Raw genomic sequence first — 25,185 nt, 5'->3', positions numbered from 1 at the left:
AATGACCCCCTTTAAGCGAGGATCCCATCAGTACCCTTATTCCTGGAAACTCATCCTGAGCACTCAGTTGAGTGTTGTAACACTGTCGTGAATTCTAAGGGCAGAATGATAAGTGCTTAAATTAGAAGAAACATGCTTTATTTGAAGTTTATGTTTCTTGTCACTACTTTTGTAAGTGAAACTTACTAAGACTTCTGGAGTATCCAAGGCTCACTTAAAAACCTATTTCACAAAGGCTCCAATATTTGGGGGATGTTTCTTCCATGCAACCGATATGTTCATATTTGGAGTCACTAGGATAAACATACTTGTGAGTAACGGACATCCCATCTCTTCCGGAAGTTCCGGGAGTCTCCTGCATATGAATAGTGGCTCCCTGATGCCTGCAAATTATATACAATATCACAGAAATCAATTTTTTTGAGAGAGAGAGCAAGCGAGAGAGAGCACGAGAGAGAGCAAGTAAGAGCGCGAGAGAGAAAGCGAGAGAGAGAGAGCGCGCCATGGCAGAGTTTTCCAAATAAATATAAAACGTACGTCACCCCAGACTACACTAAAGTGTACCCCTACCTAATGGGGGTCAAAAATAATGACAGTGTTGCTCGCTGCACTGTTTGCAACAGTGACTTTTCTATTGCCCATGATGGGTTAAGACTGTAAAAGACATGTTAAGGTAAGTTTAACAAGTGTCTTCCATTCATTCGCATAGCTAACATTATTTACACTAGCTGGCTAGCTGCTAAGGAGCTACTCTATTGCAGACATCCCACCTCTCCCGGGAGTCTCCCGCAAATTGATGGTGCTACCTCCCTGAAATGAGTTTTTGCAGGGTGGGATGTCTGGAGTAATGATGTGCAGCACATGCCTAGTAAATAGTCAAGTATCGTTTTCCCCCAGCCCCCCACCCACTATTGTACCATCAGGAGCTTTTCAGGTCACTGGCACAGGAACAGTTAAACTAGAGTAAAAATGAGATGTGTGCTAGGCTGCCTTATAACCATTGGTCAAAGAGACCTGTCTGAATTGTGCTGGGAACCTGTTGCCCATGTTGTGCCCTGCAAAAATCTCTCCTCTTGTCCATCAAGGTTGTTTTGTAGTGTTGGACACTTGGAAAAAGTGCTTGTTGATTCACTGCACACTTGATGAATTAATGTGCTTTTCCCAACTCGCAAGGTTGTTCTAGGCTCTTGAATTAATCTTGTCGTTTTGGGTTTCAGTCCTAATTTTAATGAAAACTTTGTCATAATTTTTTTCTTAGACTTCACTCTATGACGGTACTATGAATGGATTTTCTAAAGTGGAAGACAACTATCTTTATGGAACGGGAATCACAAGAGGGAAACGGCACAAGAGTGTGTTAACTTCATACAGTGTGAAGGGGAGTGGATCATCATATCGCAAATATTCTGGTCCATACAGTCCACAAGGTGATGATGTCTTTGTCTATGGCATTTCATCCAGCCGAAGTGAACCAGACCTTCTTAATGTTGGAACTTCAGCAACAATTAAACGATTAAGAAGCCAGCGCAGATCGTTAGGCCGGAGCAGGAGTTACTTTGTGAGAGGATCCAGGTCCATGCGGTCTCATATTCTTCCAGATACCAGAAGTCCTGAAAACTCTAGGGTTAAGCAGTCAATCGTGCAGCTTCAAGCTCCAAAGAGAGATGGTTCCAGAAGGAAAGTAGATGGAGTGCGGTAAGTTTGATAATGATTTAATTTGATGACATGGTCAAGGATTTCAGTTAAGATTGCAGTATGAATGTAATAAAGAAGGAGGCCTTTTGTCTCATCAATCCAGCCTTGGGTGTATTCAAAAGTGATCTAGTTTGTCTCATTTCTCTAAAATTTCCCTGCAACATTTTTTTTCCTTTTTCCCTCTGACATCAATGATTACCACTGGTTGCCACCACCCTCTCAGGCAGTGACATCTAGGTGTTGTTTAACGGTATTCATGTGAAATTAAGGGTGACAGAAATCTGTTTAGTGATCAAATTTGCAGCTGGCCTTAGCAAATACAATGCAGCTAATTTACTGAAAAATATGTACTGAAGGGCTTGCTGGACTGGAGAATGAGCCATCAGGTGGGGGTCTTTGCAGCAATGGAAGAACTTGAGAGTGCCTTCCTACCTCCATTCATAAATAATTTTCCCATATTTGAGACTATCTTAATTGTTAGTGATTAGCTTTTATAATATAAGGATTTGAAGGTTTGAGTTTTAAAACACATTTTGCAGGTTCTGTTAAGCTGGTGGACATGTCAGCAATGATAAAAAAATCACTGTCACCTTCTCAACCAAAGGTCAGTGGATAAGGTCCAGAAATCTAAAATTCTATATCTGCTTTGAGTGGGAGGAAAAATTCTTCATTTCATCTTAAGTTGTTTACCCCTTATTTTGAGACTTCTATCCCTGCTCCTGACCGCCTCAGCTGAGGGAAATCATCATCTTTGTGTCTACCCTACTGAGCTCTGAGTATTTTATACCTCACTCAAGTCACCTATTGTTCTAAATTTTCAACAATAAAATCTAGTCTTCTCATGACCAAATCACTATCCCAGAAATTAGTGTAATAAATATTCACTGGATTCCCTTGATATTTTTAACTTGTTTAAAGAGAAAAAACTATATAGTTCTCCAGATGTGTTCTATAGAAAACTTAATAGTACCATGTCATTTTGCATTCTGTGTTTGAAACCTCTTACAACAACTGCCAATATACCATTTTTTTTTCTAAAGTTATCTGTTGAATCAGTATACTTACTTTCACTGGCTAATACCCAAAGACACTGAGTTCCCTATGCAATTTAATCACTTACTTGTTAAAAATACTCTATTTGTTTCTATCCAAGTAGGTAATCTCATAAGGCATTCTATCTAACCAATGTCCTTGTCAACTCATTCAACTTGTCTTTAGCCCTTTTATCTCTTCATCACTGCTCATATAGGTTTGTGTCAACTGCAAGCATAAAAAAGCTACAGTTGTTTCTTCTGAGTATTATTTTTTTCGCAATTTAACCAATTCTAGCAGGAAGAGCATGATAAGATGTGTTTACTTATAACCTTTACTCTGATCTCCTGCGTGGAACCTTAATGAAGGCCTTCTGAGAATACATGTACATCACATCAGCTCACTATTCCTCATTTGCTTTACTAGATACATATTCAAGGAATTCCAGTAGATTAGTTGAATGTGATTTACCTTCCATGTTGTCTCTACTTAATCATGTAACTATTTTCTTAATGTCTTGCTATATCTTTCATAATAGATTCCAGTTTGATTATCACAACTTCAGTAGTGCCCATTATTTCTTAAGTAATGCGATTACATTTCTGATCCTCTTATTCATATGAACTACTTCAAGGAACTTTGAAAGATGAAAACCAGAGCTTTCACTAGTTCCATCATCACCTCCTTTCAAAACTGAGATGTAATTCATCAGGTTCTTGGGGTTTATCACTTCTCAGCCTTATCAAATGAACCTAGAAACATACACCACAGTTTAGCCCACATGTTCATCTTATCTGCCCGTCACAGACCATATCCCTCTTTCCTTGTCTGTTTGTGTGTCTGTCTAAAGGTCTCTTGAATATTGCAATTGCATCTGCTTCAACCAGTTCCCTTGACAACATGTTCTCGGCATCTACAGTATTTCTTTAAAAAGAAACTTTGCATCACAAATATTCCTTAAACCTTTTCCCACTACTCTTCTTAAACTTCATTTCTTTGTATTTTGTATTAGGGTGGGGATTGGATAATATACATCATAATTTTCTTAACTTCTGTTGGGTCGTTTGTGAGATCCTGTGGAGAAAATGACCCAAAATTGTCTAACTTTATAGCCATTATATTCCCATCCAGGCACATCCCAGTGGACCCATTCTACACCTTCTCCACAGCCTCCACATCCTTTAGTTTGTTTGCTGATGGATGTTCTTACCTTCCTCATTTGTATTGGATCCATGGTTTACTGTATTCTTGCCTTCTGTTTAAACAAACACAAGATATTCATTTAATTTGCCTACTGTCTTAATCCTAAAAATGAATTCTTCCATCTCCGTCTGTAAGGTGATCTTGTATACACTTGCCAGTTACTTGCTTTTTCATAAAATATTAGCAGTTTTTTTTGTTTCTTGTTCATTTACTCTGTTCATTTCTTTATCAATTTTTGGTCATGCTTTTGCTGCATTCAGTAATGTACTCCCTTCTCAGGCTTGCCTTTTTTGTGTCAACTTTATATAAACATTTTTCTTGTGTTTAATGTCATTGTTAATTTATTGTGTGATCAGTGGATCATCTTTCTTGCTCTATTGTTGTATCTTGAAGGAATGCATGCGAGTTACAAAGCCATGTTTGTTTTAAATGCCATAAATCCATCTGCTGTATCCTACAATTTCTGTACTTGTCAGCATGCAGCAATGGGAATAATCATGATTAAGATTACTTTAGCGGTTCTGTTTTTAATCTCTTTCCTAGCTTCCTATAATCTATTTGTAGAATGTCATCCTTCCTTTTACCTGCAGTATTGGATTTGGTCTTCACCTCTTTCTTTAGGATGCTGTGCAGCTGTTCAAAGCCATCTTTGGCAACACTCCATCTGTAAGCTCAGGAATGCTTGCTCCCTAGCTTTTGGTTTTTTTTCTGTTACCAGTGTGCTCTTCCTTTTCTTTCCCCATCCGTGTGCAGTTGAGATACTCATAGTGCAATGCTTTTGGTTCTGACTGAACCTACCTGAAGCACCAGAAGGGAAAATATCTTGGTGAGCTGCCTCTGAGTCCTCTCCTTTCTATTATTTGCCTACTAATTCAGGTTGCCTGTGCAATTTCTTGTGTGCACACACACGGTAGCTGCTGTATAACCCACCTACCCACCTCTATAAATGAGCTATTCACAAAATCACCAACTTTAAAGGTGTGCCCCAGTAATACCTGCCAGTGTTCTGGAATTTAAGCTGTCGTACCTGGAGCCACTAGCAGTTGCCTAGGTCACTGGATATATCCTGGATGTCCTACATGGGACCGTACACAATTCAGATTTATTTTCTTGTGACATAATGGAGTCAATGAAAGACCACCCTCTAGAGGATAGACAATCAATGAGCAAAAGTCAGCAAACTGTGCAAATACAAAAAGAAATACATATAATAATAATAATAATAATAAACAATAAATATTGAGAATATGAATGAAAAGTTCTTGAAAGTGAGTTCATGGGCTGTGGGAACAGTTCAGTGATAGGGTGAGTGAAATTGGTTGAAGTTATCCCCTCTGATTCAGGAGCCTGTTCCTAAACCTGGTGGTGAGAGTCCTGAGGCTCCTGCTCCACTGTCCTGATGGCAGCAGCAGCAAGAAGAGAGCATGGCCTGGATTGTGGGCATCATTGATGGTGGATGATGCTTTCCTGCAACAGCACTCTGCGTAGATGTTCTCAGTAATGGGGAGGGCTTTGCCCATTATGGACTAGACTATATCCACTACTCTTTGTAGGGTTTTTCATTTAGGGATTGGTGTTTCCATATTAGTCTGTGATGCTCTCCACCACACGGCTATAGAAATTTGTCACAGTTTAGAAGTTTACCAAAGAAGAAAGAGGTAACCTGCATCAAGGACTATCACTTAAGTGCACTGTGATGAAGTGCTTTGAGAGGTTGGTGATGGAACGTATCAACTCCTGCCTGAGAAGTGACTTGCATCCACTCCAATTTGCCTACGGTCACATCAGATCAGCATCAGATACTCTGGATAGTGGAGGTACATACAACAGGATGCTCTTTATTGATTACAGCTCAGCATTCAACACTATCATCCCCTCAAAATTAATCAATAAGCTTCAAGTCCTAGGTCTTAACACTTCCTTGTGCAACAGGATCCTCAATTTCCTCACTTGCAGATACCAGTCAGTTTGGATTGGTAACAGCACCTTCTCCACAATCTCCAACAGCACACATGTACCACAAGGCTATGTGCTTAGTCCCTGATCTACTTGCTTTATATTTATGACTGTGAGGCCAAGCACAGCTCCAATGCGATATTTAACTTTGCTGACAACACCACTATTGTTGGTCAAGTCGAAGGTGGTTAGAATCAGCATATAGGAGGGAGATTGAAAGTCTGAGTGGTGCCACAATAACAACCTCTCACTCAATGTCAGCAAGACCAAAGAGCTGATTATTGACTTCAAGAAGAGTGAATTGGAGGTCCATGAGCCAGTTCTCATCAGTGGGGGTGGGATATGGTTAAAGGTGGAGAAGGTCAGCTTTTAATTTCTCAGTGTTGTCATTTAGAGGCTCTGGCCTGGGTGCAGTGCATAAGTGCCATTACAAAGAAAGGAAGCACTTTTTGAAGTGTGGCTGCATGCTTTTATTCAGTGGAAGTGTTGAATTGCTCCTACTAATCCTGTTCATTATAACAACTGTTCAATGTCATGCATCTCTGTTTTTAACCCCTCTCCTCCTGGGCAGAGTAATGATAGAATCACCCTGGTCCTCACCTTCCATCCCACCAACCTCTGCATTCAATAGACCTTGCTTCATAATTTCTGCCATCTTTAATGAGGTTCCACACCACCAGACAAATCTTACCCTTCACCCTCAAATCAGCATTTTGAATGGAGCTTTCCTTTCACAACTCATTGGTCTGCTTTTCTTCCCCACTTATCTGTCCCATTATAAGATACATTCCCTTGCAAGTGTCTGTTTTTGCTGCTATCTAGAGATCTAAACAGTTGTGCTTGGCTTGCACTCCTCGCCACCTGTGCACTGTTTTCCATGTTTGCAGTGTGGTCCTTTCTGCACTGGAGAAAACAAACACATGGTGCAACTTGCATTTAGTCAGCAGGAATGCCTTTGAGCTTCCTGTTGCCTGTCATATGACTCCTCTGTCCCATCTCACTCTGTTGCTTCCTATACAAGGACCAATATGAGCCTGAGAATTAACATCCCGTTTCATGTTTGATCAGGGTCCAACCTTTCAGAATTGATATCAAATGGTACAGCACAGGGTTAGTTCTACGACTCAGTAACAGGTGCCTTGGCCCAACTTGTCCAAGGAGCCTCTCTAAGTTGGTCCCATTTAGCGCATTTAGTCTGTGCCCCTCAGAATCAGATCAGAATCACTGGTGAATGTCGTAAAGTTTGTTGTGGCAGCAATACGATGCAAGACAGTTGGAGCTGCTCACACGGGTCGCCTTTTTAATGGCACTACCAGAAGCCCTCAATGTTTCCTATCGATAAGCCTGTCCCAAACGCTTTCAAATGTGGTAATTTTACTCACGCATACCTCTTCCTCTGGCAGCTCATTCCATACACCCACCACCCTGAACAATCCATCATTTTTCCTGCATCTACTTAAACTTTTATACTCCTCTGTTGTGGAGTAAACAATCTTAACATTAACTGTTAAGAATAAATGTTTCATTGTTCCAAAGTACAAAACAGATAAATTAATCTTTCATCCTTGTTAATGTACAGCCAATCCCTATTCCTGCAATTGTGCTTCATTCACTATCCACTATTTCAATTTTCTGAGTTTGCTTACCTAAAAGAACGTTCTAAAATGGCTGTGTTATCTTCGACTTCAGTGGAAAAGCTGATGTTTTTTCAATGTTTAGCCTATTTTAGCATTGTTAATTCCTAATTATTTTGAACATGGAGAATGGATCTCATAGGGATCAAACAGTCCAGTATGTGTGGCAGGCAAATTCTTTTGGTATGACTGTAAATGGTCAAGGTTGTAATTGAGTACTTAACAGCATAGATTGGAATTGCAAATAAGATTAAAAATGCGAAACATAAATGGAATTGGATTAAGTTGTTCCAGATCCAAATGACTAATCTGTATTCAAATATTCTGGATTCTGAGAATTTGGAAGAAAAATCAAACTACAGGAAACTTTCTGTGGGTGCAATAGAATTTGTGCAGAGAGGAAAATGGTTGAGATTTTGGGTTAACAGCCTATCATTTGAACTGGGAAGGTCAGAATTAAATAAATTTTAACATGTAATAAAATGAGTGAGAAACAAAAACAGATGAATGGTAAGAAAGACATTTAATTATAATAGAAAGCAAAAGGGAATTAATGAGAAGAGCTACATTACTGCTGAAATGATAAAATGCAATAAATCCAGGGAATTAAAATGTGCTTGAATGAAGTATGTGCTGTTCTTCAAGCTGGTATCCAGCTTTGTGTGTTGCTTTTGGAGGTCCAAAACAAAGATAAAAGGAAGTAGAACCCAGACAACTAGTTGGGGCTCATGCTTGTGTCTGGAACAGATGTACTCTGTGGACCTGTCAGCCAAATTGGATTTGGACTGTCAGGTGTAGGGAACAACATTATTCACAACAAATGAACTTTTGACGCTTGGTTATAGACCTTAAACTTAACTGTTTGTTTCTCTATTATTCTTGGCTGTCTTGCTTATAATAATGTCTGCTATGATTGTCTACTTGAAGGTAGCTGGATTTAATTGTTTATTGTCTCAAAATATTACTTACTGAAATGCATTTAAGTATAAGCTTTAAGTATAATTGTGTTGTAAACCACACAAGTCTGAGCTATATACTTCAGAAATTACATTTTCATCACAGCTATTCTTTTACAATGTGTTACAGAGAAATCAGTGGAGACTTTAACTTACAAAAAGCGGTGGCTCTTTTAAGCAGTCAAGATCCCAGTACTCTGGTTTCTGCTTCTTCCTACATACAGAATGAATGTTTTAAGGAGGACAGCGCTAAATCAACGGTAAAGTATTAAGTCACAAATATTTCATGAAAAAGACTACTTTTCCATGAGTTGACAGAGTCATTGTTTCACATATAGTAAACTAGTAATCGATCCATTCAATTTGGGATAGAAGTAAAACCATGGACATAGGAACAAAATTGGACCATTCAGATGGGCTGACATTTACGTGCCAGGCGGTACCTAATTAATTAGCTTGTTTATTTCGACTTTTTTCTTAAAGATGTGCTGGGTGCATTCCGGCTAGCGCTGCACCACTGCATTCTTTGCGGCCCGGAGGTTGGGGACCATTGCTGTAGAACCATTCTGGAATCTAGTGATTCATTAATGCTGCTCTTATTTTTTCCCTTTCTATTGTCTTCCCTATCACATAGTAATACACATTTTAAAAATAAAGATTAGCTTATTTGTGATATGTATATCAAATGTTGAAATGCACTTTGTGTCAAATCAAATCAGCTGGGCCGCCCACAAGTGTCTTTTGTTGGAGGAGAGAAAGCACCTTTGAAGACGAGCTGTGGTAGCATTGAATTCTCCCTTTTAGCTGAAGAAAATCATCATTGCAGACTTAGTAAGACAGTATTATACAATAAAACGTAGATAGTACTTGTATTGTTTCAGTTATGGGCAGACTACTTCTTTGATTGTATGTCATAGATTAGAATTAATTTGTAATCCCATTGTGAAGAATCCTTTGAGAAGAGTCATCATAAGAAACAGTTGGAGTCGGTGTTAAGAAAATTAAATGCAATGCTGGGCTTTATTGCAAAAGTAGTGGAGCTTACTGTGGCTATATAAGGCTTTGGTAAGACAGTGCTATGTATAGATTGGGTCTCCTTATTTAAGGAAGAATATATGTGTCTGGAGGCATTATAATGAAGGATCATCAAATTTCTCGATTTCATTTATTTATTGAGTTACAACACGGAATATGCACTTCTGGCCCTTCAAGCAATGCCGCTTATAGCAGTCCCCCGATTTAATCTGAGACTAATCACGGGGCAATTTACAATGACCAATTAACCCACCAACTGGTACGTTTTTGGACTGTGGGAGGAAACCAGAGCACCCTGAAGAGAGAGACACATTCACAGGGAGAATGTACAAGCTCCTTACAGGCAGTGGTGGGAATTGAACCTGAGTTACCTATAGTGTAATATGTTGTGCTAATTACTGCACTATTGGGCCACACTAATGAAGGAGCTATCGTAAACACAAAATAATCTGCAGATGCTGGGGTCAAAGCAACACTCATAACTCGCTGGGAGGAACTCAGCAGGTCGGGCAGCATTGGTGGAAAAGAACGGTCGACGTTTCGGGCCGGAACCCTTCGTCAGGACTGTAAGGGAAGGGGAAGAGGCCCTATAAAGAAGGTGGGGGAGGGTGGGAAGGAGAAGACTGCTAGGTTCCAGGTGAAGAACCAGTAAGGGGAAAGATAAAGGGGTGGGGGAAGAAAAGCAGAGAGGTGATGGGCAGGAAAGGTGAAGAAAGAATAGGGGAAAACACAATGGGTAGTAGAAGGAGGCGGAACCAAGAAGGAGGAAGGAGGCAGCTGGGGGAGGGGGCAGAGAGACCTAGGGATAGGGGAAGGGAGAGGGAGGGAATTACCGGAAGTTGGAGAATTCTATGTTCATACCAAGGGGCTGGAGACTACCTAGACAGTATATGAGGTGTTGCTCCTCCAACCTGAGTTTAGCCTCATTATGGCAGTAGAGGAGGCCATGTATGGACATATCTGAATGGGAGTGGGAAGCAGAGTTGAAGTGGGTGGCTACTGGGAGATCCTGTCTGTTTTGGCGAACGAAGCGGAGGTGCTCAACGAAGTGGTCCCCCAATCTGGGTCGGATTTCAACGATGTAGAGGAGGCCGCACCGGGAGCACCGGATGCAATAGATGACCTCAACGGACTCTCAAGTGAAGTGTTGCCTCACTTGGAAGTACTGTTTGGGGCCCTGAATGGTGGCAACAGAGGAGGTGTAGGGACAGGTGTAGCACTTGCACTTACAGGGATAAGTGCCAGGTGGCAGATCCGTGGGGAGGGACGTGTGGACCAGGGAGTCATGGAGGGACCGATCCCTGCGGAAGGCGGAGAGGGGTGGAGAGGGAAAGATGTGCTTAGTGGTGGGGTCCTGTTGAAGGTGGCGGAAGTTGCAGAGGATAATGTGTTGGATCCGAAGGCTAGTGGGGTGTAGGTGAGGACAAGGGGAACTCTGTCCCTGTTGTGGTGGCGGGAGGATGGGGTGAGAGCTGAAGTGTGGGAAATGGAGGTGATGCGGGTGAGGGCATCTTTGATGACAGCAGAAATTCATCCTTTGATTTTTGTTGTCACTTACTTGCTATTTTCAAGTTTAGTACTCTAATTTTCTACTTGTAAATGTTTAATAATTGTAAGCTCCTTTGGGCAGCATGAAAACCAGTGGTTATGCATTATACTCTTCATGCATGCATTTCTCCCTGGAATCCACTTTCAAACCTGTTTATTTTGTTACCTTGCCCTTTGAGTTAAAAATCCTCATTCAAAATATGTCCCCCAAACACTTTAATTCTGGCTTTATATCCCCTCAAAAACACCATATAAATATAAGCAACACACATCAAAGTTGCTGGTGAATGCAGCAGGCCAGGCAGCATCTCTAGGATGAGGTACAGTCGACGTTTTGGGCCGAGACCCTTCGTCAAGACCAACTGAAAGAAGAGCTAGTAAGAGATTTGAAGGGGGAGGGGGAGTTCCAAAATGATAGGAGAAGACAGGAGGGGGAGGGATGGAGCCAAGAGGTGGACAGTTGCTTGGCAAAAGGAATATGAGAGGATCATGGGACAGGAAGCCCAGGGAGAAAGAGAAGGGGTGGGGAGGGGGGAGGGAAATACAAATACAAGTCATTAGACATCTGTAATTGATTGTCAGTAGCTTGAAGGTTAAACCAAATCTGAAAATTGCTTTTGAATTCTTGTGCGCATAACTTTGAAGCATTCATCTTAAACAACTTGATATGCTGTGTTAATACCTAGAACTAATACACTAACAGATTTAATGAAATATTGTTTTTCTTTCAGATTTACCAATTGGATGCAATCCCTAAACTAATTAACCTTTTGAAAGTCAAAAATTCCTATGTTCAGCAGTCAGCATGTGCAGCCCTCCGAAATGCAGTCTTTAAGAATGCCACCAACAAGTTGGAAGTAAAGAAGCACGATGGAATCAAACAAATACTTCAGCTGCTGAGAGAAACAACTGACCCAGAAACAAAGAAGCAAATAACTGGTATAAACCTCTGTAAAAATTTATTGTCCATTTTTTAATGCTGTAACTCACAATTCTCCTTTTGAGCATGTATCCCTTTTCCTTCCTTTCTGTCTCTCGTTTCTCCCAAATCATCTGCCCAAGCCTCATGCAAATTCCACTTTGAATCTAATGTCACCTTATGCTTAAAATTATTGTCTGGAGACATTCACTCAGTTGAAATGGGACAATATGGAACACTATTGATTTGTCACCACAAAACTCTTGCAGAACATCTGCCAGTTTGTAGTTCTATCCACTTTGACCCTATTGGCTGTTAACTTTGAATATCATGTCTTTCGTCCCGAATTCTATATCAGACTGCCACTACCATTGTGTAAGTAGCTAGATTCAGCACGTGTTGTTTCTCATACAAAACATTGAGGAGTCCAGGTTTAAAGTTATCACTATAACTTGCCCAGGCTTTGCCAAGAAGCTTTGAACTTGGGCAAAGCATTTTTCAGATTCTAAGCACTGGATCTAATTCATACTAATAGTTCTCAGAATTAATGGTTTGATGAATGGGTAACATTACATGGCTGGTGGTGGTGTGGCATCAGCACTGGACTTCAAGGCAGATGGTCCTGAGTTCAAACCCAGCTGGGTCCCAACTTGGGTAGCAGCTGTATCTGCGCAGGAAAAAAAGGCCTGGCAATCTGTTTCCGTATCTGGCCATGAGGTCACCAAGACTCGGATTCGACTAAACGACTCAACGGCAACAACAAACCATCGGGTGGACCTCTTCCTTGCTTTGTGACATGGTTCTGAAGTGTTGTTGGCCATGCATCCAGGCAAATGGAGAGTAACCCACCATGCTCTAACCTTTGCTTTGTAGAAGAGGAATTGGGCGAGATGCACAATGCAGGGTAGCACCACCCCATCCCACTGCCCACTTGTGATCCCTGTCGGTGAAAAATCAGGCTCTTAGAGCGGTGTTAACTGAGTAACCTACCACCATCTCAGAATGAGAATTAACTTGTTTAGCATCTACCTTAAATATTTTTTTCTGATTGTTGATGTGAGTAGTATGAATATTTTTTTTTAAAGAGACTTGTGTCTAAATGATTAGGATAGTGTAACACTGGAATGTGACAATAATGTATGCCCATGGTTTAGTCAGTTTTGATGCCTCATTTCTGATCTCAGAAGATAGTAAAGCATCTCAAGCATATTCCTGCACATCAATCTTGCCCTTGGAGTAACTTGTTACATTTCACCAGATCCTCTTCCCCATCTTCTCTGCAATCTAAAACTAACTTTCATTCTTTCTCTTTCTCGCACTCTGTTTTGATGAAGGTTCCAGGACCTGAAAAGTGCAGTATTTCATTTTCCACATTGACAGTGTAAATCCGAGTGACGGCACTACCTACACCACTTTTCTGTCGTCGTCGTTTTGATATAGAGTAGCTGAAGGAAAACAGGCAAGGGTAGTGATAGGCTGGGTCGAGGTGAGTGGAAGGACATCTGAAGTGAGGCAACTGAAGTTGTACAGGGATGTCTACTAGCTGTCTCCTATTCGTGATGGTGATGTTTGATATTGCCATTAAGATGGGATCAGAATTGGGTTTAATATCACCAGCATATGTCATGAAAATTGTCTTTATGGCAGCAGTGCAATGCAATAAATAATTTTAGAAAACTGAATTACAGTAAGTATATATACTAACTAGATTAAATTAGTGCAAAAATGAAATTAGAAGTGAGGGGTTCTGTTTTTATCAGCGTGTTAGTTGGTGGTACACATGTCCTGTGAATTGTTAGTGGGTGGGGGTTGCTATGATCAGATGATGAATGGCATGGTGAAGGATTTGCACAAGACAGAGGCAAGAGACAGCAGGTGTTGAAATCTGGTGCAAAGTTCTGGAACAATTCAGCTGGTCAGAGTATCTGTAGAGGAAAAGGTCAGGCAGTGTTTTCAATCTACAGATGCTGACTGACCTATTGAGTTTTCAACAGATTGCTTGAGCATCAAAAGATTGCACAACCCTTTGGAACGTAACACTTGGTTGGGTCAAATCAGGGGCAAAGGATTTGTGCTGTTCTGCAGAATTCCCTGCAAGTATGGTGTGAAGTAAGGGAGCAATGATGAGGATATACAACAAAATGTTTTTTAAATGTATTCCATATTTAGTATAAAAATGTTTTCTACCTTATTAGGACTTTTGTGGAACCTTTCATCATGTGACACTTTAAAGGACGATCTAATTAAGGATGCCTTAACAATACTGACTGACTCTGTGATCATTCCATATGCTTCTCAAGGAGTTAAAAGTCAAGGAACCATGGACTCAGAAATATTTTACAATGCTTCAGGGTGTTTAAGGTATGTTAGCCTTCCACTGGTGCTTTCAAAACAGAGCTCAGAATATTTTATGGTACCATTTGTGGAAAAAGAAGAAAAGTTAATGTTGCAAGTCAAAGACCCTTTCTGAAAATCCTAATAAATTGTCTTACCCTTGAAGCATTAACAATCTTCCTCTTTTCCACCAACATTGCTTAACCAGTGTTGTGTACTCAGCAATTCTTGTTCTTTATTATAATTTACACAACTAGCAATTCTTTGATTTATTTTTTTCAAATGTTTGGTAAGTTGTCAATGTGGGAGCAAGCATTATTTTCATAAAGTATTTTTTGGCTCCCATTCCAATAAACAATTTTCTGCCCACATGTATAATTGTGAGCGTTGGTTTACAGTTTGCCTGCCAACCCTAATAATGGTCTGTACCTGCCCGGTGTTTTCCACTACATTATCTGCCAACCACAGTGTCTGAAGTGTTGTGATAAACTGTATTTTTGATCGTTAAATTAAACTGGTTGTGATTCATTCACCAACAAGAAAAAAATCTGTAGGTGCTGGAAATCGAAGCAGCACACACAAAATGCTGAAGGAACTCGGCAGGCACATTTTGTGAGTGATTCAGTCACCAGTGTTTTTGTCTATTTATTGGTAAAAGTGTAAGATAACATAAGCAATTTGTCAGAACATTTGGTTACTCTTTAAGTTAAAAATAAATTGTATGTGCTACATGTCAAACTATCAAGTTTCACAATGGAAGCATGCTGACATTGTCAGTTTGATCAGTATGCCTGTGGCCAGTGGAAGCAAATTTGGACAGTATTTCCTGCTCTGTTCTATTCAACAGTAGATCAGCATTGGATGAAGGGAGATCAGATCATGTCTTGGCGCTTTTTCTTACCTATGACATACATGTGATGGTGTGCAGTGAGCTCGGTCATCAATGACACTGTGGCTGAGGAAAATGTAATTAACAGTTTTCAAACAGGTAGTTATTCGACTAGAGTTCTCCTGGAGTCAGTTATAGATTTCCCACCTTTGGGACAAGCCATTTTTAGGTGGGAATCCTTGCAGCAATTCATTTTCAGCATGGATTTTTTGTTTATTATTTTTCATTTACCTTTCCTCCATTGGCGTCTCGTTTGTTTGTATTTACATTGTTTCTTCTAATTGTGTATAAATTCCATTTGCTATATGATACTAAAGATCAATTCAGTGTACTGCTTTATATCAAAGTGGAAAGTTACTCATTTCATTAACTTTTGAAGCCAGTACTGTATTTTACTTTACCATTCCCTTTGCTGATTGTATTGCCTTCTCTTTCAGTTCTCAGCTACAGTGATGATTCACTTCTGTAACTAATCTACCATAGATTCTTTTCAAACAAAAAGAAAGTGTCATGATGTGTGATTGTACAAGCATGTTAATTCTTTCACGTTTTAACATGCTTCATTAACTGGAGTCATACAGCACAGAAATGGTCTGCACCAACCATCAAATCCACATTTTCACTAATCTAACTTTAATCTAAGATTTTATTTTTCTCCACTTTCCTATTAATTGCCATTTAATGTTTTAAAAGCAATTTTAAATTTATCTAACTTAATCTAGTACTGTAGAAACCTGCAAAAAAATTGTGTCAGGATGAGACCATCCTCTGGGTGGAGTAGCAATCTTTCGTATTCTGCCTGGGTAGCCTCCAACCCGATGGCATGAATATTGATTTCTCCTTCCAGTTTAAAAAAAATCCCTATCTTCCCCTCTTCTATTCCCCACTCTGGTGCCTTGCCTCTTTTCACCTGTTAACACCTCCCCCTGTGTCCCCACCTCCTTCCCCTTTTTCCTATGGTCCACTCTCCGCTCTTAACAGATTCCTCCTTTTTCAACCCTTTTCCAACCCACCTGGCTTCACCTAGCACCTTCAAGCTGTCCTTCCCCTGCCCCCACTTTTTTATTCTGTTATCTTCCCCCTTCCTTTTCAGTCCTGAAGAAAGGCCCCGGCCCGAAATGTCGGCTGTTTATTAATTTCCATAGATGCCGTGTGACCTGCTGAGATCCTCCAGCATTTTGTGTGTGTTGCTTTGGATTTCCAGCATCTGCAGGCTTCCTCATGTCAAAGAAATTAGTGTTGACATTCGGTGAATTCAACATACTGTACTCAGTCTGTAAACGAATAACATTAAACGTTCTGCATCCTCGTCCAATCAAGCTGCATCAGTGGGAAAAAGAAATATTTACTACTCCAAGACACCAAATTTGGGAACAATGATAATGAAGGTTTTAAGATCCATAGAAATAGGGAAGGAAAAATCAAAAAGTGAAGGTGATGGGTTTGAAGGAAAGAGACTAAAAAGGCAAGAAAGTAAAAGGTGAAGGAGAACAGGAATAGAGTAAGTAAGGAAACTGAAGCTGATCAGATGCAAAATCAATTGAAGTTACAGGTATGTTCTACAAAACTTACAAAGGCATTACCAAGAGCCAGACAGACACACCGTAATGTTGGCCCTCTTTCTTCCATTCACCCTGCCTCGCACCCTAACCGTCATGGTACTGGTCCTGAGCCACCGCCATTTGGTCTCTGACAGAACTGCATTTGTTCCTCTGTAGGAACCTGAGCTCAGCTGGGGAGAGCAGCCGGCAGCAGATGCGAAACACTCCTGGTTTTATTGATTCTCTCATGTCTCATGTTCAAGGATGCCTTGCTGTGGATAAAGCTGATGAAAAGGTAACAAAATTAATACAGATTATTAAATATTATGATAAGGGTAGACGTGTAAAATTTATGATGGAATTACAAAAATGTGGTGCAATGTAATAACTGCACCTCTATTCCAAATGCTTTAGATACTTAAGTGATGTATTTAAATTACTTTGCCTTTGTTCTTCAATTCCCATTCCAGTTCTGCTGCGGAGAAAACAATTTTCTTTCCTGTTTGCTACTGTAATATGTTATGCAATACTAAGAGCAGGAAAGGACAGATGATTTATTTAAAAAAAAAAACTAGAATCAGTTGGGCATAAGCCGTGAAATTTGATGTTTTGCAGTAGCAGTACATTGCAATACATAATAAAAACTATAAATCAAAATAAGCATCTATATAAAATTAAATTGTGTAAGTAGTGTTCATGGGTTCATTGTCCATTCATAAGTCTGATGGCAGAGGGGAAGAAACTGTTCCTAAAGTGCTGTATGCATCTCTTCAGGCTCCTGTACCACCACCTTGATAGTGGCAATGAGAAAAGTGCATGCCCGGGGTGATGGATGTTGCATTTATTTTTTTCAATCATTACCTTTTGAAGGTATCCTCAATGCTGGGGAGGCTATCGCCCATGATGGAGCTGGCTGAGCTTAGGACTTTGTGCAGTTTTTACCGATCCTGTGCAGTTGTCCCTCTATGCCAGGTGGTGATGCAACCAGTTAGAATGCTCTCTACGATACATCTGTAGAAATTTGCAGGTGTCTTTGGTAATATACTATCTCTCCTCAAATTTCTCATGAAGTATAGTGGCGGTCTTGCCCTTAATTCCATCAATATCTTGGTCCCTGGAAAGACCATCAGAGATGTTGACACCCAGGAACTTGGAAACCACTCACTCCTTCCACTACTGATTGCTCTATGACGACTGGTGTGTGTTCCCTGGACATCCCTTTCTTGAAATCCACAATCAATTCCTTGGTCTTGCTGATGTTGAGAACAAGGTTGTTGCAATCTGCACTGACTGTGGTCTCCTTGTGAGGGAGTCAAGGATCCAGTTGCAAGGGGAGATATAGAGGCCCAGGTTTTGGAACTTGTTGATTAGAACTGTTAGACAAATTGTTTGTAATTAAATGCATCTATCTCTAAAATACCTTGAAAATATGTTGTAATGTGCATAATATTAAACAATATTATGTGGTTCAACTCTGCTCAATCACTGGCTGTCATGAAAATGTAGTAAATCTTATAAACGGGAAAATGAATGGTTGTTATTTGCTTCATAATTAAAGTAATTGCAATTTCCTGTTTTTTTAAATTGACTTAATATCTACTGCTCAGATTAAACTTGGAGCTCCTGATTGTAACAAAGCTTGCAACGTGCATAGCAAGAGATATTGCTGACAGTTTTAATGTCAACATATGTTAATGCATATTCTTTTCAATTGGCTTTATCATTTAGTCAAATCTTACTATTTGTCCTTAAGCATTGTTAATATACTTCTAATTGACAAAATGTGGGCACCTCCTGCAAAGAATTATTTTATGGAAATGTGTTTTGGATAGTAATTTTTGATTTTTTTTTTACATCTCCAGTTCTCAAAGTTTTGGATTACTTACAATTTAACAATAACATTTTACTATTGTATACGTGGACATCATTTAGCTAATTTTTTGGTGATTCTTTTATTAATGATGGGTTACCAGCTTAAACATCAAAAGAAGTTGCTTGTTTATGCTAACTCTATTGCATCATATTTTATTTCCCCCAGTCTGTTGAAAACTGTGTCTGTATCCTCCACAACCTCTCATACCACTTGGATTCAGAAGTGCCAAGTGCATTTGCCCATCTCAGTGAGCAAGCAGATGTGCAGCATACCAAAAAAATGTCAAAGATGTCTTCTGTAGGCTGTTTCAGTCCTGGAGCAGATTATTTTGAGGAGGTAACTATTTATTTGACAAATTAGCAGGGAGCACATTTGTTTGGATACCAGGTGTAAACATGTGTATGAATCTTGGCTCTTGATGTTAGAAACATAGAAAACCTACAGCACAGTACAGGCCCTTCAGCCACAATGCTGTGCCAAAGCTGTACTTTCTTTTGAAATTACCTAGGGTTACCCATAGTCCTCTATTTTTCTAAGCTCCACGTACCTATCGTAAAGACCCTATCGTATCCGCCGCCACCACCGTCACCGGCAGCCCATTCCATCTGCTGACCACTCGCTGCGTTTTTTTTTTAAAAATAACAACAAAACTTCTAACAGCTCCTCTGTACCTACTTCCAACCACCTTAAATCTCTGCTCTCTCGTGCTAGCCATTTCATCCCTCGGAAAAAGCCTCTGACTGTCCACACGATTAATGCCTCTCATCATCTTATACATCTTATGTTAGTTATCCCTCTTTTATATTTGCTTTTGATTTCAGTGACATGCTCAGAAAAGTGAATTTAGCTGGTACACGTTGGTACTGCCTGTAACTGGTACATGCATTGAGCAGTGGTGACCAAAGGAAAATGTCTCCTTTAATTTTTTTTCATAAGTTGGTTAATTGTGTTTTGCACTGACGCATAATCATGTCAAATTGTCCATCTGGTCCTGAAGTGAGGTGTATCCTCTTTAGTGAGGGCCATAAACATTTATGAGTCAGAATCAGTCAACAAGTTCCAAGATACGTAGAGATTAATGGATTTCTGATCATTAAAGGTATCAAGAGGTGTCAAAATTGTGCTGAATAGCAGCCTTAATGGAGATCAGCCATGGTTTTGTTGAATGTAAAGTGGGCTCAAAGGACATCTTGAATAATTTAAATTCAGAAGTCACAGGTGCATTTTTTCCATCTCAGTAAGAATGGGAATATACTGCAAAATAATAAATCATGTCCTTTGTTTTTCTCTATTCATTTTTTAAGTGTGTGCCATGGTAGAAAGCTGGATAAGCAGTGAAAGAATCTACTTAAAATTTTATTTTCAGTATATTGGAATAGAATGATGCATATTTAGTTTCATGCGACATTCTTTAATGTTGATAGGTTTGAATCTAGTTTCTAATTCAAATTATGCCATTAGCTCATCAGAATACAGAGAAGTTGGGCAGTAATTTTCACTATAAAGTGAGTTTTAATTTAGGACTTGCAGGTCAGATTTGTGTTATAGATCATTGGCCTTAAAAGAACTAATCCACGACCAGCCCCTAGTTTTTAATGGCTAACAATATTCTTTTGTAATCATTTTCTCTTTGTTCCACAGACAGATTTATGTAATATGTATTTCACTCAAGAGGATGACAATCCCAAAGGAGTTAACAACCTCTTCCATTCGAAAGCAGTTAAAATGTATGCATCACTGTTGGATAAATCCAAGTCTGATGCAACGTTGGAAGCCTCTGCTGGAGCTCTGCAGAATCTGACAGCCGGCAACAAAGTGGTACAGAACATTATTGAGAGGGAAGGGGTGCCCCACCTGAAGACCTTCTACGTTAATTTCCTTCAGCAATGGCACATAGCCACTGTGTATCATTTCCAGGATACACTACAGTTACTTGTCCAGGCTATGCCAATGGCTCCTCTCCAAGCCATAACCTCGAACGTGGTGAAGGGCAGCAGGTGCATAAGAGCACCAGAACTTCTAGGTTTCCCCCCTAATTCCACATCATTCTGACTTGGAAATTATTGCCAGTTCTTCAGTGGGTCTAAGTAGTGGAACTTCCATTCCAAAATCACCATAGGTGTACCTTCACTGGAAGGATTGCAGTGGTGCAAGATGGTGATTCACCACTGCCTTCTTGGGCAATTGGGGATAGACTGTAAATGCTCTTGAGATACTCAGATCTTGCAAACTAAATTTCAAAAGCATAGCTAGTAAGACATGGTTGTTTAATATACTGTGTAAAAGGTGTGGCATTGTCAATTGATCCATTATAATATACCAGAAACTAAATCCAGCATGATCTGTGTGTTCTTCCTAAAATAACAATAATCCGGTGTAAACTGGGGCAATTTAGAACTAGCAAAATCACTGACTGCAAACAAAAAAGCTTTCTTATTCATTTAAAACAAAGAAGGATTTTTAATTTAGTAATTTTCACCTCAGCAAAAGTGAACATTAGGCTAGTATGCTAGATTCAGCCTGTTTGCAGAATTATGAAAATATTTCCTTTGCTTTTCTGCAGTCGTCCTATCTGATGAGTTCGGCATTAGTGGACAGAGAGAAGGCAAGTCCATGGGTGGCAAAGCTTCTCCAATCTGGGAATGCAGATGTACAGAAGACAGCAGTTTTATTGCTGAATAATCTGTCACGGCACAGTAATCTCCAGCCACAATTGGGTAAGGCAGGTGCTTAAACTTTCTCTCAAACAAGGCAGTTGGTTGTATATTCAACTAAAACTGTGGTAATGATCACCCTCAAGTGACCATAAGATGTACTGTAGGAACAGAGTTGGGCCCTTCACCCCAACAGGTCTAGTCTGCTTTTCAATCATTACTGATTTATTTTCCCTCTAATCCCATTCTCCTGCATTCTTCCTGTCACCTTGGGTATCTTTACTATTCAAGAACCTATCACCATCCACTTTAAATGTACCCAGTGACTTGTCTTCATTGTGGCAGTGAATTGTACGGGTTCATCTCCCTTAGCTAATGAAATTCCTCCTCATCTCTGTTCTAAAGGGATGTCTTTGTATTCTGAGGCTGTGCCTTCTGGCCTCATACTCACCCGCTGTTGGAAACATTCTCTCCACGTCCATTATATTAGACATTTCGATACCCAGTGAGCTTCAATGGGAATCCCCCTCAGTTTTCTAGTGAGTACAGGCCTAGAGCCATCAAATGCTCCTCATACATTAACCCTTTAATTCCCAGGGTCATTCTCATAAACCCTCTCTGGACCCTCTGCAATGCCAGCACATCCTTTGATAATGGACTTATTCCTTAGACACTGCTCACAATGCTTCAAATGCAGTCTGACCAATGCTTTACTAAGCAGCATTACATCCATTCTTTTGTATTCTAGTCCTCTCAAAATCGAATGCTAACGTTGCATTTGCCTTCTTTACGACAAACTCAACCTGCAGGTTGACTTTTAAGCATTCCTACACTAGAACCCCCAGGTCCCTATGAACCTCCAATTTCTGAGATTGCTCCCCATTTGTTGCAGACTCGATCACTGCAGATTCAGTGCTTCATCAACACTATCTGTCCATCTTCTTAGTCTTGTATCTCTGTAAACTCGGTCACAAAGCCCTCAATTCCATCATCCATATCATTAACATATAACATGAAAAGTAGTGGATCCAACATGGACTCCTACGGAATGCCACTAATCACTGGCAGACAACCACAAAAGACCCCCTTTATTCCCAGTCTTTGCCTTCTGCCAGTCAGCAAATTTTCTGCCCATGCTGGTAGCTTTCCTGTAAAACCCTGGGCTCCTGTCATTTGTAGTATCCTCATGTGCAGCACTTTGTCAAATGCCCTCTGAAAATACAAGTAAACAACATCCTCTGACTCTCCTTTGTCTATCCAACCTTTTATTTTTGGAAGTAATTCCAACAGCTGTATCAGGCAAGATTTTCCATTAGGAAAACCAAGCTGACTTTGGCCTATATTATCTTGCGCCCACAAGTACCCCCAAAACCTTATTCTTAGCGATAGATTCATAATATGCTGCCAACACTGAGGTCAGGCAGGCTGACTGACATATAATTAACTCTCTTTTTTATCCCTTCCTCCTTAAAGACTAGAATGGCATTTGTGATTCTTTTTTTCCAGTCCTCTGGAACTATTCTAGAACCCAGTGATTCCTGAAAATCACTAGAAAAGCCTCCACAATATCTTCAGTTACCACCTTCAGAAGCCTGGAGTGTGGTCCATTTGGTCCAGGTGACTTATCTACCTTCAGATCTTTGTTTCACAAGCACCTTCTGCTTACAAAAAGCAGCTACACTCACTTCTGTCCTGACGCTCTTGAATTTCTGGCAAGCTGCTGGTGTCTTCCACAATGAAGAATACTGCAAAATACTTAATTCAGTTCATCTGCTATTCTTTTGTCCCCCGTCACTATCTCTCTAGCATTATTTTGGAGAAGTCCAATGTCTACTCTTACCTGCCTTTTAATATATCTGGAAAGGAAACTTTTGGTGTCCACTTTTATATTATTGGCTAGCTTATCTTCATATTTAATCTTTTTTTCTTCCTGACTTTTTAGTTGCCTTCTGTTGGTTTTTAAAAGCTTCTCACTCATTTTTACTATAATTGCATGCCCTCTTTTCCTTTAATGCTGTCTTTGACTTCCCTTTTGTGCCATGATTATAAAGGGAATCTTCATCCTTCCTTTATAATGTTTCTGTTTTGGGATGAACCAATTCTGTATCTTCTAAATTACTCGCAAAAACTCCAACTACCATTGGTCTACTGTGATCTCTGCTCATATCCCGTTTCTTGCACCTTTGGTCATCTTCTCTCTCATGCCTCTATTTCCCTTTTACTACACTGTAATACCAAAATAATCAAACTTAGCTGCTCCCTCTCAAACTGCAGGGTGAATTCTATCATATTATGATCACTCACTCCTAAGGGTTTCTTTACCTTAAGCTCCCTAATCAAATCTGATTCATTACACAATCCCCAATCTTGAATAGCCTAGTGGCCTCTACCACAGGCTGTTCTTTTTTTTTAAAAAAAAACAAACCAACAACAACATCTTGAAGGCATTCTACAAATTCTTTCTCTTGGGATTCTTCACCAACTTGGATCCTCCAAGACCACTGCAACATTGTTCTTTTTTTTTTTAAAACATACCTTTTCTATCTCCTGTTGTCATTTGTATTCTACATCCTGGCTAATGTTTAGAAGCTTGTATATAACTCCTATCAAGGCCTCCTTACCTTTGCAGTTGAATAACTCCTACCCACAAGGGGTTCTACATATTTTGACCCTGTGTTTACTTCTTTCTCAGGTTTTGATTTGTTTTCACCAACAAAGCAGCCCCACTCCCTCTGTCCACCTGCCTGCCCTTTCAATATGATGAGTTTCATTGGATATTAAGCTCCCAGCTGTGATTTTCATTCAACCACACCTCAGTGGTGCCCACAAAATGATACCTGAGCTATGAGATAATACGCCTTATTTTATATACTGCACGCATTCAAATATAACACTATCAGTCCAGTACTCGCCACTCTTCATTTCAATTTTGTCTCTGTTGCCTGATACTAAATTCTTATCCCTTTCTCAACTTCTACTCTTAGTCTTTTTCCTGGAGACTTCGGTAATTCTTTTGCATCTGTTTCCCTTTAATTTAACCATACTCTTCCAAGCTGTTCCAGTCCCTTGCCATTTGGTTTTTTGAAGACTTGTCCATAGACTTCATTATGTGATTTACCAGGACCATAGTCACAGCATGGTTCAGGTGGAGCCCATCCCATGGGACATCTCCATCCTTCCCCAATACTGGTGTTGATGCCCCACAAATTCAAGCCCACTTTTCCCACACATTTAGCTCTCTGACCTTATTAACTTTGTGCCAATTTGCATGTGGCACAAGTAACATTTACCTTGACTGCTTCCTCCGAGAAAGGGAAGTAACAAGTTACTATGAGGGTGACTCAGTGGTGCTGTAGTTAGCATTGCTAACTCCTAGTTCTACATACCAGAGTTTGATTCTGACTCTGGGAGGCATTTGTATGTTGTTCCTGTGACTCTGTGGGTTTGCCATCCATGGTTTCCTCCCACGTGCTAAAGATTTGCTGGTTGGTAAGTTGATTGACCATTATAATTTGCCCCTAGTGCAAGTGGTTGGTAGGAGAAGTGGGAATTAATAGCATGTGAGAGAAAAGACAGGATAATAAATGCAGGGTTTCCCTGGTAGAGTCGATGGGCAAATCACCTCCGTTCAATGTAATTATGAAATATGATTTCAATATTGTTATTGATCTTCAATATGTAAATAATTTCAGTTGAGTCTCATTGTGAATAGTTGGTTATGATTTGATGCAATTTAATTCATCAATTGTTCAGTGTTTGTATTGATCTGTATGCTTAGATTATTATTGTAATGATCTAGAGAGTTGGAGAAAATGACGGATTACAAACAGGAGGTATTGATAATTAGAATGAAACTCAATTGATGCAAATTTAAGGATGTTAATTTTACCAAACCTATAAATTGACAACAAAAAAT

The 25,185-nt window shown here is 39.9% G+C and overlaps 1 protein-coding gene across 1 annotated transcript in view; it reads left to right on the top strand.

Annotated features, from left to right (window-relative positions):
• LOC140209930 (plakophilin-1-like) overlaps positions 1-25,185 on the top strand; it is a 58,607-nt gene that overhangs the window by 20,952 nt on the left and 12,470 nt on the right. The window contains exons 3-10 of the mRNA XM_072278602.1: positions 1,259-1,695; positions 8,607-8,736; positions 11,791-11,998; positions 14,174-14,339; positions 16,920-17,037; positions 18,781-18,951; positions 20,257-20,433; positions 21,179-21,332. Of these exons, the coding sequence (XP_072134703.1) occupies positions 1,259-1,695; positions 8,607-8,736; positions 11,791-11,998; positions 14,174-14,339; positions 16,920-17,037; positions 18,781-18,951; positions 20,257-20,433; positions 21,179-21,332 (1,561 nt within the window). The remainder of the gene's footprint in view (positions 1-1,258; positions 1,696-8,606; positions 8,737-11,790; positions 11,999-14,173; positions 14,340-16,919; positions 17,038-18,780; positions 18,952-20,256; positions 20,434-21,178; positions 21,333-25,185) is intronic.

Source organism: Mobula birostris, chromosome 14 (genome assembly GCF_030028105.1).
Source record: "Mobula birostris isolate sMobBir1 chromosome 14, sMobBir1.hap1, whole genome shotgun sequence".
Classification (NCBI taxonomy): Eukaryota; Metazoa; Chordata; class Chondrichthyes; order Myliobatiformes; family Myliobatidae; genus Mobula; species Mobula birostris.
This window is presented reverse-complemented; position numbering and strand designations above follow the sequence as displayed.